The following is an 18,562-nucleotide window of genomic DNA, read 5'->3' on the forward strand; positions in this document are numbered from 1 at the left end:
ATTTAATGCACGGAAAAATAAATCAAGTGGAAATGGGCAGGACACATCATGACAACAATTGATGAGTGATAGAGGAAATTAACTACATAGTGCATAGTGAAGAGAAGGCAATCGAAGAAAAAAAAAGACGGTGAAAGAGATGGCGAGACGAAATAAAAGAGTTTGGAGGTTCACTACTTGAAAACCGAGGAAAGAAAGGCATGGAAGAAAATGGGGCAGACCTTTGCCCAGGAGTGGGTAGTTACAGGCTAACAACAATAACAGCAACTGGATACAGAGGTGCCGATGGCTTTTACACTCTTCAGCGTACAGCACACAAACCTGGTAATATATTTTTCCAATGCCGGATGAGAAGTCACAATCGTCCCAGAAAACTGCAATCATGGGAGTATAGTACCACCATGAATTTCTAGTTGGATTGGGATAAGCAAACTTTGATTGGTCTTCGTTTTCTTTGAACACAATCAACCCGTTGTCTGTGAACTGGATACCACACGCACAAACGTGCATCAATTAAAATATCTGAGCATCTTAAATGACAGAAAACAAATGCACCAGTGCCACTTTTGCACAATTCAAATAGGACAACAAACAAAGAACTGGGCATTACACAAATTAGGCAATATGAATAATTGCACAAATTAGGCAACCTCACAATTAAAATAAAATAAACTACTTCGACATAGTGAGTGTAATATTGAAGACAATTATCTATAGCTTTATAAAAGTTGTTTTATTTATTGAACAAGTCAACGGTTTTTTGGTTTATGTGAAACTGCATGCACCATCGCTATCTCAGCATGGATTAAAATCAGTTTTAAAATCAGTTCCTGTATGTGTGTACAGCCAACACCGTGATTCTTTATGAGAATTTCTCCTTCATCAAGATAATTGGACGAATTATTGATTTTTCATTCTAAATGGTGGACATACCATGCCCAATTAAAAGCTCCTTAATGATTATACAAATGATTTCCCACATCTTTAAAGTGTATGCAACGTATCCATGAAATAATTGAAATTCAAAGCCCGTATTACTTCACGGCTACATAGCTAACCTCTATATGATATCTAACTGGACGGTCCAACAACATTCTTTTTAATATAAAATACAATTAAAAAGTGTATTGTCGGATATTACAGTGTCATATCTAAAGTGTGAATGCTGTAAATTTGATATACTTGTATCAACTATATAAAAAACTGCTTTTGTCTTTAGTTTGTTGTCCTTCCCCCGCACCTCCGATTAGCACGGTTGGCTACATACGGTGCGAAAGAAGTTCAACATACATACATCAATAGAGTTGTATGGACAAAAGATGTTTCTGTAAGGCCACATCATTATCTGGCGAAAATCGTATCAACAGACCCTCCACCGCCCAATATAGCCAAACAAACGTGCTAATAAAGGATTTAAAAACAAAGTTTTTCACTATAAATCCTTTATATGCGTGGCAGCGAACTTAATATAAAGGATTTAAAAATATATTCGCCTGTGGAGGACGCGGGGATCGATCCCGCGACCTTTGGCATGGGAAGCGAGGGCGCTACCAACTGCGCTACTCCGTCACGGCCTGTGGAGGGGTTACGCTCTGGGCTCTTATACTGTGACGTTCAGCCAAAGCGATGAATGAGTTATATTTGAATATATGTAAAATAAAAAAATTTTGCCTAAAAAGTGTAAAATTTTGGGAATTTTTTTTCACGAACATTAATTGTCTGGCACAACGAGTCTGTGTGGAAAATGTCAGCTCGATTGGATCACGGGAAGTGGGTTAAAAAACGACCGAAAGATTTGCACGGTCGTAAGCAAGCAAGCACGCAAGCAAGCAAGCAAGCACGCAAGCAAGCAAGCAAGCATGCGAACTTAATATAAAGGATTTAAAAAGAACGGAACTCACAACCAAATTTAGCTAAGCAGATTCCCCGATTTCCTGGATTTTCCTCAAGGTGTTTCACGCAGTTTCAAGCGAAACTTTGTGTATCTAATTGCTAAATTTGGTCTTTGGGAATTGTTCTTCAACTTACCAGTTGACCTGAAACAATAATAATCCTTGTACACGTGACAATGTAAGTAGTGTGGTTATGTCAGGTAATGAGGGTTTATCGACACAGATTTAGTCAGATCATAATGTGAGTTTAACACGTAGGCTTTCGTGACCAGTATTATTCATAATAAAGATGTTTGGGTTAGACGCATTATTTACAAATGTGTCGCAACCCTCCACCACCCGACACGGCAAATCAGTAAAACATGTGTCACGTTGACAAAAAACAAATAGTTCACTACTTTTTAGCCCACCGGTGTGTTGAAGAGGGAATCCACAACATTTGCAATGTCCTAACCCAAAATTATATTACGAATCATATTGGCTGCGAACACCAAGCTGTTGCTGTATTATATGTTTTCATACAAATGCAACTACATTCTGACATTTTTATTTAAATGTATGGCAGTCACATTGCTATCGCATGGTTAGAGAAAGCTCTGGTAGAAGTGTTTTCACACTGATAAAACTTGTGTTGGACAGCCCGATACACACAGCCTAGGTACAAATCTGTAAGAGATATGTACCAAGATATGAGAATAGGGTTTCCCCTTTTTTCTGGCAACAAAACAGGTGAAACCTTTTACAAGGAATCATGTCTGCATTAACCACAATACTTGTGGTCAGAATGCAAACAAAAAAACGTACTCTGATAATATATGCATTGTCTTTGAAACTGATTGGTCCACACCAGAGGCAGCTTTCTTTTGAGCCTAGTCTCAAAACGGTGTTATGATTCCTTGTCAAAGGTTTCAGTTTGATGTTTTAACATCTTAACACCTGTTTTGTTGCCACAAAAAAGGGGAAAAGCCATTTTCAGATATGAATTTATTTATTTAGGAGTTGCACCTTCCCTTAATTTTCTTTTTTACATATGCGAGTTTTAATAATTATGTTCTCAATGCTCGGGCAACAAAACAGCACGTAAGTATTTCAATAACTTCAACATATTCCGGTCAATATGACGTCTTTAGCTATAATGAAACTCTTAAAATATTTTATTCCATTTTCAGACGTTGACATATGTATTGTACAATATCTTGTAACAGCATCAGTTGACATTACTTACATACAACTGTTGGTAGAACCTGGTTCCGAATGGAAATCCGTACGGTGGTGAGAAGAACGGAGACACGTAGTCTGTGCCCCAAATATACGGACTTTGGTCGTACACATTTCTCCCATAATCGAAGAGCCTCTTCTCTGTTAAAATAAATCAGTTACACTATTAAACAAAGACTCTCACAGTGAATATAATTGTAACACATTAAAGTAACTTTTGGGTAATAGAAAAGGTCTTGCTTAGATGAAGGTGTCAATGGGAAGTGATAATTTTTTCAGAAACCATTAAACCCTAGTTCATGATTTGGAAAGGTCACAATACGTAGTTGCAGAAGTCAGCATTGTCAGGTATTTATCCAATCAGTATCAGATGAGTATCTCTATTTTGAATTAATTGACATATACATGATATTGAATTTGTAAATATTAAATGTTAATGGAATGCGTATTATATGTATATATATATTATATGTATATATAATATGCATTGTTTACACCTGCTGATTCTGGATGTAATCTTCAGCAAACGTCAATATACAATTGTCAAAAATATGCTTGCTTATTAACATTTCAGTTTGCTGTCAAACCAAAGCAATTCGCAGAATTACCCACGTGACAACTTTACTGAAATTGAATTATCGTGTGTTTTATTATTCTCAAAAGCAGAGTTTGCATACCGAAGCACTGAATGCCATCTCCCTCATAGCCAGGCTTGCACGAGCAAGCGTATGAGCCAGGCGTGTTGGTACAGAGCCCAAGCGTTCCGTGGCAGGGAAAAGGTCCAACTACGCACTCATTAATGTCTGAACAAAACATACAATGTGCACACAGTTACATACATGTAGACATGCTGTGAGTACTGAGCTGAGATTGCATCCTTTAAAAATCACATTTTAGACTCTATTTTCATGAAGGTCAGCAAGCTTAAAACAAAAACATTTTATGTTCTTCTCGGCATGAGAAAAACAAGCATTACTCAAACTTCACCATAACAACTAAAACCGAAGTAATATTAAGATATTTGAAAGGTGCAGCTCTGTAGTTGCTTGCTTACAACACTGCTGGTAGAAGAGCCTCCCAAAAGACGCAGGTTTAGTTAAAAAAAAAGTTAGATATGTTGTAAAAAATATATACACATTTACAGCCTTTTCTTCAATCCATGGACAGGATAAAGACCTCCCCACACTGTGTTGGTAATGAGGGTAGTTTGACCTTACTTCACCACACAGCAATTTACAATCTGATGAAGGCAAGGCCCAGGACTGGTTCAGATATCAAATTCAGGTCACGGGGTTCATAGTGCAGTGCCCCAACCACTGGACCACCGGTTCAAACTATGTATGCAGTACCATGTATGGCTTAACGAGTAAATGAGCGATGTTCAATTGTTATAAGTATATGTTATAAGTATTATAAGTAGTTATACGTCAATTGTTATAAGTAGTATGGTATATGTATGTTTACCAGTTGCACAGCGAAGACCAGTCCATCCACTCGGACAAAGGCACAAGTAACTATTGACACCATCCAGACATGCGCTATTGTGCTGACACTCGTTTCCAATGCAGTCATCGATATCTATTGAGAAATCACAAACATCATTCATGTAAATGCCACTTTAACAGTCCAAGATTTACACTGTTGACTGCTACATTAATCATACATTGCAAATGAAACACAAGACGTTGAGAGGGACAAAAAAGTATTACATAAGGACTCACGCAGAACATAATACAGATTTCATGGCAGGATAGGGTAAGTGACCTGCTAAGTTTAGAATCACATCACCGACGAATGCACCATGCATGCACATCCTAGCGGTGTCACTGCAATCCATACAGTGTCTACCGCCTCCCTGTATTTGTTAAAAGAACTTAGCATTTAACTTTCACATGTTTCAAAACTGTTGATGTTTCCTCCTGCCTTACGAAAAAAGAATAGGTTTGGAATACAATGTTACGAAAGTGTAGCAGACATAGTCACGAAGAGGAGTATGTGATTCACTCAAATTCACACTCTTGCTGGCACATTTGATTCTCATAGAAATCAATTAAAAAAATTAGAAAATAATAGCCCACATTGTATTTTGTAGGATGACAACTATGGTCAACTTCCAAGTAACCCACATTGATTTTGGAATGAGAAATCAGATAAATGTAAAAGATTATTTTCATTGGCATTCATTTAATTGGAAATCATACCCATGCGTGAGGATTTTTAGTCCAGAATTCTACCCCCTAAACTAAAGTTACTCAAAAGTAATAATTTACAATACATTCGAATACTTATGAGTTATAATCCCAGTCAGGGATCGTCTTTTCTCGACATTCCTCAACAACAGCGGTCAACCTAAACATGGGCTCCTTCATATGAATGTGGAAATTCTACCACTGGCTCAGCGTAACCAAAAGAGATCGCACAATTCTACAGCGTGTCTTCTTGGTTGGCACTGCATGTTCTTCACCATGGCATGATGTGTCCTACGTTTCGCTATACATACTAGCAGATTCTTAAGAGAACTGAATACACGTTGGACATCATGCCAAGCAACACAAAGTACAACTGGAAAATACAACAGAGGTATACAGCACAATCACAAAAGCTATGAAATAGTATGATATAAACACAGCCTAATGCTCATCTGAGTTGAAAACTCTTACATTTGACTTAATACAAAGAATGTGGGAAATGAGTCTTACTGTATTGGCAGTATTGCCCTTTGTATCCCAGCACACAGGAACAGTTGTATCCCTTCAGAATGTCAATGCAGGTTGCACCATTTTGGCACTGTGCATTCACGCAGTCGTCGATGTCTAAACAACATCACAACGCAGCGGTTATACACACAAAAGGTTAATACACTTTTTAACTGCATTGCGCAGCAAACGATTATTTTGATAGAACCACTTTCATACGCAAATTACCCACACGCAACATTCACTTACACATATCTTTAGACATATTTACTTCTCTCTCAATGCCAGGACTTATTTATCAGTTGAGTTGAGTTTATTTATGCGCTCTACTATTTTGCACATGTGTCTCATTTGAAAATATAGTACAGTACATTATGTAAAATGCGTTTTGAAGTGCTTCATCATGTTCATTATCTGAACACATATGCACCAAAACACACTCTTCACGTTCATGTATAAGCACTCAACAACTTTATGTTGGAAAGGCCAGAAAGTTCTAAAAGCTGAAAATGTGCCCGTTAAACTTCAGCTTAAAGGCATTCAAGTAACACGACAATCAATAGTAAGGGGTAGAAGTAAACTACCTATTCCTGGGTTGCAATTCAGTTATCGTAGTAGTGCATCTGCCTGCTCACACCACAGGACGGTGTTTGGGAGGTTGTTATGAACGAAGCACACGTACTGGGCTAAAGACACTTTTTTGTTATGCTCCATATGTATATGAGACAAGCTGAGATGTGTTCGATCTAGAACGTTTTTCAGTGAAGACGAGCATGATCAGGACTCACTCGTAGTGCATGTGTCGCCCGACCACCCCTCGTCACATCTGCAGAAGAAGGCGTTGACCTGATCCACACAGGTGCCGTGGATGCACGGGTTGGAAGCACATTCATCCACAACTAAGGGAAGCAAAGGGCAGTGTGAACACACAACTTGTGCAGTCTGCACGATGGCACAGGGCCACATTGCACACTACAGATAAACAACAATGAGACGCAAAATGTCATTCGTATTAACCACCGTTTCATGTCTGCTGAAAAAAAAGATCTAAATAGGCAGTGTGAGGTTGTAGAATTGTATTTAATATATACGTTTTATTTGTTAAGTTTATAGGTGTAAAAGCATCAATGTGCAGACATTGGTGCTACATCTACATTTCCCATATAGAAAATGTGTTTTTGCTATCGTTAACCGTGTACACAAATAAATAAAATATTTAAAAATACTTTTTTTTAAACACGCTTTAATGAAATGTACTGTCCAAGCTGCCCCTCCCCCTGCCCCCTTCCCCCATCGCCCCTCCCCTCCTTCCACATCCCCCGCCCCTCGGCGTGGCTCCCCGAGGCTTGCCGTAACGTAAGGGACCGTGGTGATTTACAGGCAACGTGAGTTGAGCGTGGACAATTAGAGCCGTGAAAAAGATTGTTTAAAAATATATATTTAAAATTTTCAATGATAGAATATAGTATTGTCATCAGTATGACATGCCTATACCAAGTTTGCAGTCGATACGACATTGGGAAGACGGTTGAAATTGAGTTACAAGATTTGAGGATACAACAGAGTCAGTTAAATAAAAAAGCGTGTAAAATATTAAAAAATATATATTTTAATGTTTTAATGATAGAATATAGTCTTGTCATCAGTATGACATAAGCATACCAAGTTTGCAGTCGATAGCACATTGGGAAGTGGTTAAAATTGAGTTATAATATTTTTTGAAGTTACGACAACAGACGGAGTGAGTTAAATAAAAGCGTGTAATAATAATAAAAAGAGAAATGTTTGTTAATATTCATGGACTTTTGAATGCGTTTAAGGATTTGCATTTATAGGGCACTCAAAGTGTTCTCCATCGTATCTCATCTCAACCATTTTGATACCCTGCTGCAGTCCGGCTAAAGATGATCCCCAGTGGCAGCTGTCCCTGTGCGGCACTCAGCGCACGCAACACTGGCCTGCATGTGGGCTTTCATCTGCCAGTAGGAGCCAACGTTGCTATCTGGTTATTCCCAATTCAGTGATTTTGCGAGTAATTTATCAAAACTAGCCAACGGCATGTGTATCAGCTTACGCAGTGTACAGAGGGTCCCACTCCAACCGGGTGCACATCTGCAAGAGAAGGAGCCCGGTGTGTTGACACAGGTTCCTCCATGGGAGCATGGTCTAGAGGCACATTCATTTACATCTGCAAAAACAGACACACGAAAGGTCATGGAAATATACCCATCGATGTAAAACGCCCGGTTACCTTTTTTTTTTACAAAAATACATTTTGATTACGACATTTCTGCTAAATGGTATTATACGAAATTAACATACAGTACATGTAAGCATGTTTTGCCCCAAACTGACATCACGTAGAATATGTAGTAGTAATGTCACCAAGCATATTGTTGCCTCTATAAGTATGTTGTTTCCATTATAAGTTCATAGACTACATCCACATGCTCAGAAGCATTTACCCCACAAACATTGATGTAATTAAAATGTTCCACTCACCTTCATCACAGTAGACACCGGTCCACCCACTGGTACAATGGCAGGAGAATTTATTTACCATGTTTTGACAGGTGCCAGAATTTGTGCAAGGATTACTCTGGCACTCATCAACATCTGTGGGGAACAAAAGAAAACATAAAAATGGAGTAAAGCCTTTGAGTAGCACACAGGCTCATTCTAATAATGATTTACTCGTTAATCCACGAGGCCCCCCCCCCCAAACCCCCTAAGGACTCTTTTTTCACGAAGGTCCTCCATTGGGATTTTTTAAACATGTTTTCAGGCAATTACTGAGTGTCTGTACAAGTAGGAAACAAACCACTGTAGCACCCAGCGATAAAGCGCACGTGTAAAGGGGGCAATACTCTTATCCCTGAAAGGAATCAAAACGTATGATAGCTATTATTGGACTCGGTGTTCTTCCTTCTCCTGGCGAGCCTAGGGTATGGCACCTTGATGCCCACGGGAAGGGAGCTTCAAATTATTTGTGCGATCCACCAATTCTCACCTCCACCATCCTGGATTACAGGTGTGCAAAGCAACCACCGCCCAGCATTAAGTTGTAACAGGTATGTAACCATTATTAATAGTACAATGGTACACATGTGTATCATGTAAAATATAATGGTTCAGTCCAACTTATTTCTTTCAACTCAATTTTGCTGTACCAATGAAATTAATATCCTTAACAACACATCCCCCAAACCGCACTAACGAAGTATGGTAAAACAAAAACCCATGACCAAGATGATGTGGGGAATTAACAACGTCAAGTTCACTCATTTCGTGTCTATGTTATTTTATTGTGCGGTTCTGTTTGAGTACACCCCTCCCCCTTCTTTCCCTCTTCATTCGCTCCCTTAAAAATTCCTGATCGTTGCCCCTACGTGAGTAGGGGGACAGTGAGACCAATCACTCTTCCCTCGATCATGCTTTGTTTGTTTAAAGAAAAAACACAAGGGCTGTGGAACTGGGAAAAATCTCCATAGTGACGGTTTTCACGTACCAATGCATCTGTTAGCAACAACGAGATCCTGCGTGAACCCAGGAGAACAGGAGCACTTGTAACTTCCGATGGTGTTAGAGCATTCTTGCTCACACGGTTTAGGCTGTTCTTCACATTCATTCAAATCTGTATCGTTCAAGAGCACCGCATGCAGTCATCAGGCAATTGAGCTTAAACAAGACAGTATTGGCAATGTATCATGACAATTATTGCATTGCTTGCAACTAACAGCTATTCATTTAAATATGTATCATTCTGTAGCATTGCATGTAGTTATCAGGCACAGGCAATTGAGCTTAAACAACACAGTATTGGCAATGTATCATAATAATTCTTATATAGCTAGCTAATCAGCAGGTCTAGAGGTATGTTTGAGGGTACGTGAAGCACAATCATCATATTAGAAACATAACATTTTAAAACAATGTTTAATCTTAAATGCTTTAAATAAACATACAGTATTACTGATATCTCCTCTAATGAATGGATACTAGGTGGGAGAAAGCATAAAAATACAACAGATTGATCGTGCAATAGTATGTCAGCTGTGCTGGCAAATCCAGTTTTACCTAAGCAGTTTTGCTTGCTTTTATCAAGGACGTAACCATTGTTACAGGAGCAGGTTGGCCTCTTTGTGTTGGGATCAATAAAGCACCTTCCATTGGTACAGGCCAGTGTGCAGCTCACAATAGCTGAAAAAATAACATACAACATATACAGCGCATTAACCTCCATACGGTATCGCAGTGTAATTGTTCACAATTCAAATCGTAACGTGTGTAATGAAACAGTACAGTAATGCATACACAATGACTCAATATTTTTACAAGCAAATTTAATGTATTTTTTTATATTTGACTGTAAATATATTTAGTATGCTGTAAAAAAATATATCTGTTTATATGAACGCGCTTATATACATTCAGTAAACTTATTAAACAGCTACCATGTGATGTTTGGGTGTAACGAGATGGCCAAAACAGATGAATGTGAAATTTAATGTTTAGATTACATTTTTGATGCAGGGCAATACTATATTGTACTCTAAATAATGACATTGATTTTCTTTATTCAAGCCTACCATCCCACGATTAAAATGATACAGTGAAGTCATTTTCTAAATATTTAGTTATCATTTCTAATTCCTATTCTCTATGAGCCGTGTCCTTTCTCAAAGACTTCGGTGATCATGGCCTTCTTCCATTTGGCTCTGTCCATGATATGATACTTCACTCCCAGTTGCATCCAATTGGTCAAATTGCTTATGCACTGGTGACCATTGCCTAGATTTACGATTCAAATATGTACTTTAAATCTTATAAAGGTTGAAAATATGAGCTATATGTAAGACTTTGGGTCAGTCACAGCATATATGGCAGCATTTGTATTCACATCTCTGAGATACAGAATTAATATACTGCCGTTCTTGTATTTGTTAATGTTTCTATATTAAACTAAATCTGAATTAAACACACAGCAAACACTTATTAAGAACCAGTCTAGGACACAGGAAGTGTGGCCAGCATCACACCTCACCAGCTTTGTCTCCCTGATGCTGGTGTGTGCTCACCTGTGATTAATCACACGTATGATTAATCACACGTATGACACGTATAATTTGAGCACTCTGCTAATAGCTACGGGTAACTAGTTGCGTTTTTTAAATTATTATTTAAGTTAATGCAATGGTGATCAAGGATTGGGGCCCTAGCCCCCGAAGTGCACAGTTTAGATTTGGGTGGATTAAGTGCCCTTTCAGCCGCGTGTTGTTACATTAGCTCCAATAATAATAATGTCTCACTGTTAAATTTACGTCAATCGACTGACAGGAGCTCGGTGGAGTCGCCTCGCGTTTTACGTAACGCGGGTTTGAAATGGCGCGTTCGATTCACTCGCACTTATTTTTGTTGTACATGCGCGCACTATGAATGGAAATAACGAGCGCTTATTTTTGTTGTACATGCGCGCACTATGAATGGAAATAACGAGCGCTTATTTTTGTTGTACATGCGCGCACTATGAATGGAAATAACGAGCGCTTATTTTTGTTGTACATGCGCGCACTATGAATGGAAATAACGAGCGCTTATTTTTGTTGTACATGCGCGCACTATGAATGGAAATAACGAGCGCTTATTTTTGTTGTACATGCGCGCACTATGAATGGAAATAACGAGCGCTTATTTTTGTTGTACATGCGCGCACTATGAATGGAAATAACGAGCGCTTATTTTTTTTGTACATGCGCGCACTATGAATGGAAATAACGAGCGCTTATTTTTGTTGTACATGCGCGCACTATGAATGGAAATAACGAGCGCTTATTTTTGTTGTACATGCGCGCACTATGAATGGAAATAACGAGCGCTTATTTTTGTTGTACATGCGCGCACTATGAATGGAAATAACGAGCGCTTATTTTTGTTGTACATGCGCGCACTATGAATGGAAATAACGAGCGCTTATTTTTGTTGTACATGCGCGCACTATGAATGGAAATAACGAGCGCTTATTTTTGTTGTACATGCGCGCACTATGAATGGAAATAACGAGCGCTTATTTTTGTTGTACATGCGCGCACTATGAATGGAAATAACGAGCGCTTATTTTTGTTGTACATGCGCGCACTATGAATGGAAATAACGAGCGCTTATTTTTGTTGTACATGCGCGCACTATGAATGGAAATAACGAGCGCTTATTTTTGTTGTACATGCGCGCACTATGAATGGAAATAACGAGCGCGTCTGGGACGTGACGCAGACGGAGCGCGTCTTGCGGAGCTGATCGCGAGTCGGGAGGCAAAGTTGAGTGGCGTTGATGCCTTGAAGTGCAGCAGCATCAGCAGCAAGCAAGCGGCAAGCAGTACTGACAACCACCACACGTGGGGGCAGCATCAGTCAGCCATCTCCTCCACTCCTTCCACCACTTAGCAGTATTTGCGCGGAAAATCGGCTTCGTGGCGAGTTCTTTAATCAGTATTACGAGTGTTAATAAACTTGTTTACTTTGAGCAATACAACTCGAATCAATAGCTATAACGGAGTTGGAAGATGATGAGTGCGTTTTGGTTTTGAAAAACTGAAGTCGTTTTTGCAATTGCAAACGCTGGGTGATAGTGGTGTTGTTGCGATGTAGAGCTGTACATTGGAAAGGCGCACGATGGCTGATCAGAGCTTAGTTTCAACATTGAGCGAGCTAATGGGGCTGAGCAGAACATGCGCTATGGCAGCGGTGACATTAATATAAGAAACAATAACTGTTTTTGATGTTTTGTCAGTTAAATATGATTTTTCTTATTGACATTGTTCATAGAATTCGAGGCTAAACGAAACGTGTAAGTATTATGATGAACTCGGACGTTTAGGAGGAACATTAATGTTTCTGGCAGATGTTTGTATGTTAAATGTTCCTAGATATGATCGTTATTGGGCGATTAACTACAGGAGGAGAGGGGACAGGAGCTGGACCGGCTCCACTAATTTTTATATAAATATTTATTTTAAAGGCTACGTTGACTTTGGGGAGGCCTGGGTCAAATTTGGATATCGCCAGCCGTCTTATGTGCTTTGCCAGGAATTTAAATCGACGTTGCCAGGAATTTAAATCGACATTCGCCACTATTGCAACCAATCACCACTCTACACATTGTATGTAGTGCCTGAAATATGCGCCACGCGCGGAAGTCGGGGCACGTGCGCGCAGAGTACAGTGGGAGCATACGAGGTCGAGGTTGTTATTGTCGTCAAGATGCGAGGAGGAGGCCAGGGACGGGTAGGGGGCGATTAAGGATGCAGGGCGCTGATTGGCCGGGAGGTTGTTGTCGCTAAGTGGCGCCGCGTTGTCTGGAACACGTGGTGGGTGCTGGGGGCGAGGGGCGTCGCGGGGGACGCCACCTGATTAATTAGAGATTAATTGGCTTGGGCATAAAGGGAGGGGGTTTTGAAGGAGACGGGAGTTCGCGCCTGGGAGGAGAAGAAGAATGTTGGAGCGGAAACAGCGGAGCCAGAAGCAGTGGAGAAGTATAGGGTAGCAGTGGAGAAGTATAGGGTAGCAGTGGAGAAGTATAGGGTAGCAGTGGAGAAGTATAGGGTAACAGTGGAGAAGTATAGGGTAGCAGTGGAGAAGTATAGGGTAGCAGTGGAGAAGTATAGGGTAGCAGTGGAGAAGTATAGGGTAGCAGTGGAGAAGTATAGGGTAGCAGTGGAGAAGTATAGGGTAGCAGTGTGACGGCGAAGCCGATAAAGAGCGACTGAACTGTGACGGAGAGAGTGGAGAGGAGAGTCGACAGAGTGAGAGACGCGGAGCGAGCGAGGCCGGCAGAACGCGGCGGCGAGCGAGCGGAGAACGCGCTGAAGGAATGTTAATCGCTATTAGTGGAATAAAGTGAGGAAGAAAAGCAAGAAGCTGTCATGTTGAGTTCAGCACTACATGTATACACACACACCATCATTACTTTTACTTCCAAAACATATGTAAATGTTTCCCTTTACTGTATTTTTCTACGTTAACATTTCTTGGAGTGGAAGAAGACTACATTAAAATGGAAAATAGGATCCCGATTACACCAGAAGATGCGTGTCTCGATCAAGTGTACTGTGAAATAACCTCGACACATTATGCGCAGAAAATTATGTGCCGTTAACTCACGCTGACAACTTATGCCATCTTGCTGCATCTTGAAGCCACCGAAGCAGCTGCAGTTGTAGCCCTGGCTGTTCTCAAAGAGGTTCAGCTCATTGCACACCTGAGCGCATTTGTTGCTCCCATCGCTGCACTCGTCAACGTCTATAAAGTGAACGAGAAGCGAAATTAAGACGATGCTGAAAAGGACAAATTAATGCAATTGTATAGATTTTTTTTAATAACTATCTCAGCACACACTGGATATCTAAAAATATAAACAGCTGCACACAGTATATCCTCTTATCTGCAGTGATGTTGTGGTGAGATTGAATTTTGTGGTTGCGATTAACCACACATTGACTTAACGTATACATTTTACAATAGGAAACCATAGGGCCATGGATAATAGGTTTCCACAAATACTACAGCTTATGGATAATAAGAGTCGTGGGTAATCGGGTTACAGATAATAGGAATTATACTTTAATTAACACATGGTCATCCATTTATAGATACTCAATTGATGATATCTGACGCCATATACGTGACTAATGTTGATAACTTGACACGCTAAATGTTAATGAAACAGTGTAAATCTACAGAAGTGTGTGTACTGACGGCATTTTTGGGTATAAATGATAAACAAGTTGCAGCAGAACACCAATAATTCTAATTTAAATAATCTACGAATCCTTGTAATTCGCGGATAATTATATTTGTTGGTTCGCGATGCCCTCTGATAATTCCGCGGCAAACCGCGGTGGATTCAAAATGCTTCACGAAAACGGAAATCGCGGTCCGTGCAAGCGGGTGGGGCGAACGTAGGAGGACTGCGCTGTCGAGGTTTGTTGAGTAACAAAACGATACGCGTTGATAGCGGATTTGACACAATTTGGGTCTGAGAAGAAACGAAACCACTCGCGGATGAATTTAGGCACGCTTCCCCTGTCATGCGCACATTTTTCACGGATTAATGGAATCTTTCATGCTATTATCTGCATCACACAACCGCGTGGGCGCAAAAGAACACATTGCATGGATTGTTTGGTCAAACCTGCGCGGTGTGCTGCTGATTACATGATTTGTGACATAGCCTCTCAAATCAACACGAATTATTGCATTTCTGCTGTGCTGTATATGTGCAAACGAATTGCTGTAAGCATTGTGAAAGCAACCTCAGTTACTACTAAAAGGCTACAGAGATAAGTTACCTGTTCTTTGCGTCACAGATACCCCATCATTGGAGTTATTCCCATAATCAATGGTTTTCACGTTGATGACATAGAGGACACCTGCTCTCAAATTATCAAACTTGGCGATGAGTAACCCATTTGGACTGATGGAAAGGGCAGAAACGTTTGCCGGAGAGATGAGCACCGAATATTGTGCCACGTCGCCCTGAGCGCTCGTCCAGACAATTTCCAAGGACTTGTTGGTCACTCCTTGACTGGTGAAGGTCAAATTCCTTGCATTCCCTGGAACTGATGAGTACAAAACGATTTAGTATGGCGTTAACTATGGACAGGAAATTCAAACATTTGTGTGCCCTTCAAACCAGCATCCGATTTGATAATAAGAAACACGTCCCGATGTGTGTTGAACTTCTTTCGAACCCTACGTAGTCAACCATGCTAATCGGTTGTGCACGTTGGTAGAAGCTATACATTAAAAACTAGAGTGTCACTGCCTCAATTTGTTGCTGTTGCGTGTTGTGGTTGTTTTTAACACACGCCAACACGTGTTAAAATGTACTAACTCCAGCAGGGGGGGAATATCACAATAGATGATATACCCTTATACAGTAAATGAATAAGCACTCGTGTTCATGAAATGATTTCATCACTCCAACTCCACTGGTTTTTCCTCGTGGTGTGCATTGCTCTCTTTTGGCTGGCGCTCCGTCAACAGTTGTCAATCAGCCATGCATGCTCACTTTATTCAACGGTTTTATTTAACTTCACTTGTGTTTGTCGTGGTCAAATCTTGTAATCAAAAGTTAGTCTACTTCCTGCTGTCCAATCAATTCCAAATTTTGCACACGTATTCAGATCCGGTGGCAATGCACGCCTGTGTGAAAATCGGCATCAATTCATCGATTAATTGCCTCCTTTCAAGCAATTACAATATTTGTATGGACGGTAAATTAATTCTATATTTTTGTGAAGGTCAAAAAACGCCGCGGTCCCTAAACTGTGGAATTGGCCCGCACAAAACGCAGGCGCCATTGACGTACTGTACTTCTCGACCGTGAGTTAAACGAAGTTGTTAATAAAAGCGTTGTTTAAAAAAAACGTTTTTAAAGGAGTGTATCTTTAGTTAATCTGCTGTGTTTTCCTTTAAGAGGAATTTTTTAGGTTAGATCGCGTAAATATAAATGTGTCGTTAAACCGACACCACCCGACAGCCATTTAGTAAGGTTTGTCACGTACACAAAACGTGGCAATTAGTTACTACTTCAGCACATCGGTGTGTTGGAGAGTAAACCCCATTGATATTTACGTGATCTAACACAAAACACTTTTTATGTATAATATTGGTCGTGAAAGTCTACGTGTTAAACGGGTTTGTGTTTGTTCCCTCATCCAAATGTGCCCTCCCGTGACGGTTTCAGTCTGTGGACATATCCCTATGCTTACCCGTCCATACATCAAAGATAGCAGCAAAACATATGGAACGCTTTTTGTAGTTATACATCTGTATCTCCATTTATCAAGTTCAAATTCACAAGAATTGCTCTATTCTGATGTCTTTCATCATTTTAATCCTGATCCACTTGCAATGATTACCCTGGGTATATACAACACAAAACAACACAAAAAACGTGCACTGTGCATACAAAATGTTTTCGGGGCTTAAGCATTATGCAAACCCGCCAGTTCCTGAAGAACTGCAATGTGGCCATCTTGTATTAAGTTGAGCTAATTTGTCTAATCAACAGACAGAGAACGGTAGACCAAGTTTGTCATTATTGAGACTCAGAAGAATATTACACAGTAACCTAATTAATGCTCATTGCTGGCAGGCCTACTTCTGGAAAGCTCACATTCGTTGTGTATTCAGTCCTCACTTCTACACTCTGGGGATACCTATAAGATTACCTCATAGAAAACAATAAATTCAACTGTAAATGACGAGTAATTTACAAATTTTCTTTTAAATTGTCTCTGCCAATAATTGTCTTTTGTTTTGGACACGTATAAATGAGTTTTCCTGACGTTTGTTATGAGTATAACTTGTGGCACTCTGCAAGTGAAATAGTTTCTTGTAGTTTTCATTGGTATCTATAATGCCTATGTTAGAAAATCTAATATCGTTAATACAGGAAGTACTTCCTTTATTAAACACGTTCACAAACATATCTTAGGTGCTATGTAAAGAATAATTCTTTCATCGCCTTGACTTCTTTTCAGATGTAGTGAGTGTTGGGGTTTGAGAAGCAATATTGTACAAATCATGATTGAAATACAGTATATAACATTTATGGTATTATATATGAAGGATGATCATCATGTACGTGATCTACTGCATTAGTTTTAAAAAAAAATCATATATATTACGTTGATTTTTCAAATACGTATTCTTCTGCGAGCATTACAAAAAATTGCAAATACTATACAATAGTTATGTATCATACTATACAATAGTTATATATTCTAACCATCGAACAAAGACGATCACTGCATTGCGTGCTTTCAGATGCACTTCTGCGGCCGTCTGGAATGCTCTTCCGATATTAGGAAGCCACTGCAGCTGTGCACTTTTAAATCTAGATTGAAAACTAATTTCCTTGGAACTGCTTTTGTATTTAGTTTATTGTCCTTCCCCCGCACCTCTGATTAGCACAGAAGTTCAACATAATACATATTGTTTGTGTACAATATTGACATTAAATAAATGTCCCTCAAATCGGCTAAAATGGCTTCGATGTAGTTGAAGTGTAAATACCTGTCCTCGCAGTCACAGACACTCCTTCACCAGAGAGATTTCCTTTCCCAATGGCTTTCACAGTGATGATGTATAGGACTCCGGGTCTCAGCCCAGCAAACTTGGCATTGAGTGAACCATTCGGGCTAACAGCAATGGAGGGTGAATCTCCAGGAGAGATTAATGCCGTGTATCGTTCAACATCTCCCAGAGCACTCAGCCAAATGACTTGCAGAGATGTGTTTGTTACTCCTCCACTGGCAAGAGTTAGATTTCTTGGCAAACCTGGTACTGGAAAAGTGGCATGTAAATAAACAACATACATTATGGGTAACTAAACATAGTCTTAGATGATGCTGTATTGTTCATTGTAGAAGTTGTATGGATACATGACGTAGTAATATATACATTTTAAGCACTTAATATATATTTCATATCGCCAATGAATTTCCCAATTGTATTATCATAAACTTGTCGTGGAATGAACGTAGATATAGGCGAGCTCTCACATTATCTCTAGATGGTTAGCCACATTTAAAATTACCTATGGGATATTCACACGATAATTTATGCAGCACAATAATTGGTGTTCACAATGAGACCATCAACTGACTCCTGTACATTTCAGAACCTGGTTTAACAAAAGGTGGATATCCACATTTTAAATCGAGATCTTAACACTGTTAGTGGAATAGTCAGG

The 18,562-nt window shown here is 39.7% G+C and overlaps 1 protein-coding gene across 2 annotated transcripts in view; it reads right to left on the reverse strand.

Annotated features, from left to right (window-relative positions):
* Nucleotides 1-18,562, reverse strand: part of LOC133351031 (mucin-19-like) — a 285,024-nt gene that overhangs the window by 246,203 nt on the left and 20,259 nt on the right. For both annotated transcript variants that reach the window (XM_061565914.1, XM_061565915.1), the window contains 13 exons: nt 17,884-18,153; nt 15,150-15,419; nt 13,963-14,100; nt 9,884-10,006; nt 9,315-9,440; nt 8,309-8,422; nt 7,881-7,994; nt 6,595-6,705; nt 5,810-5,923; nt 4,575-4,688; nt 3,788-3,913; nt 3,118-3,251; nt 322-483 (listed from right to left, as the gene is read on the reverse strand). In XM_061565914.1, the coding sequence (XP_061421898.1) occupies nt 322-483; nt 3,118-3,251; nt 3,788-3,913; nt 4,575-4,688; nt 5,810-5,923; nt 6,595-6,705; nt 7,881-7,994; nt 8,309-8,422; nt 9,315-9,440; nt 9,884-10,006; nt 13,963-14,100; nt 15,150-15,419; nt 17,884-18,153 (1,916 nt within the window). The remainder of the gene's footprint in view (nt 1-321; nt 484-3,117; nt 3,252-3,787; nt 3,914-4,574; nt 4,689-5,809; nt 5,924-6,594; nt 6,706-7,880; nt 7,995-8,308; nt 8,423-9,314; nt 9,441-9,883; nt 10,007-13,962; nt 14,101-15,149; nt 15,420-17,883; nt 18,154-18,562) is intronic.

Source organism: Lethenteron reissneri, chromosome 36, assembly GCF_015708825.2.
Source record: "Lethenteron reissneri isolate LAM-NWPU_2019-01 chromosome 36, ASM1570882v1, whole genome shotgun sequence".
NCBI classification, from domain to species: domain Eukaryota; kingdom Metazoa; phylum Chordata; class Hyperoartia; order Petromyzontiformes; family Petromyzontidae; genus Lethenteron; species Lethenteron reissneri.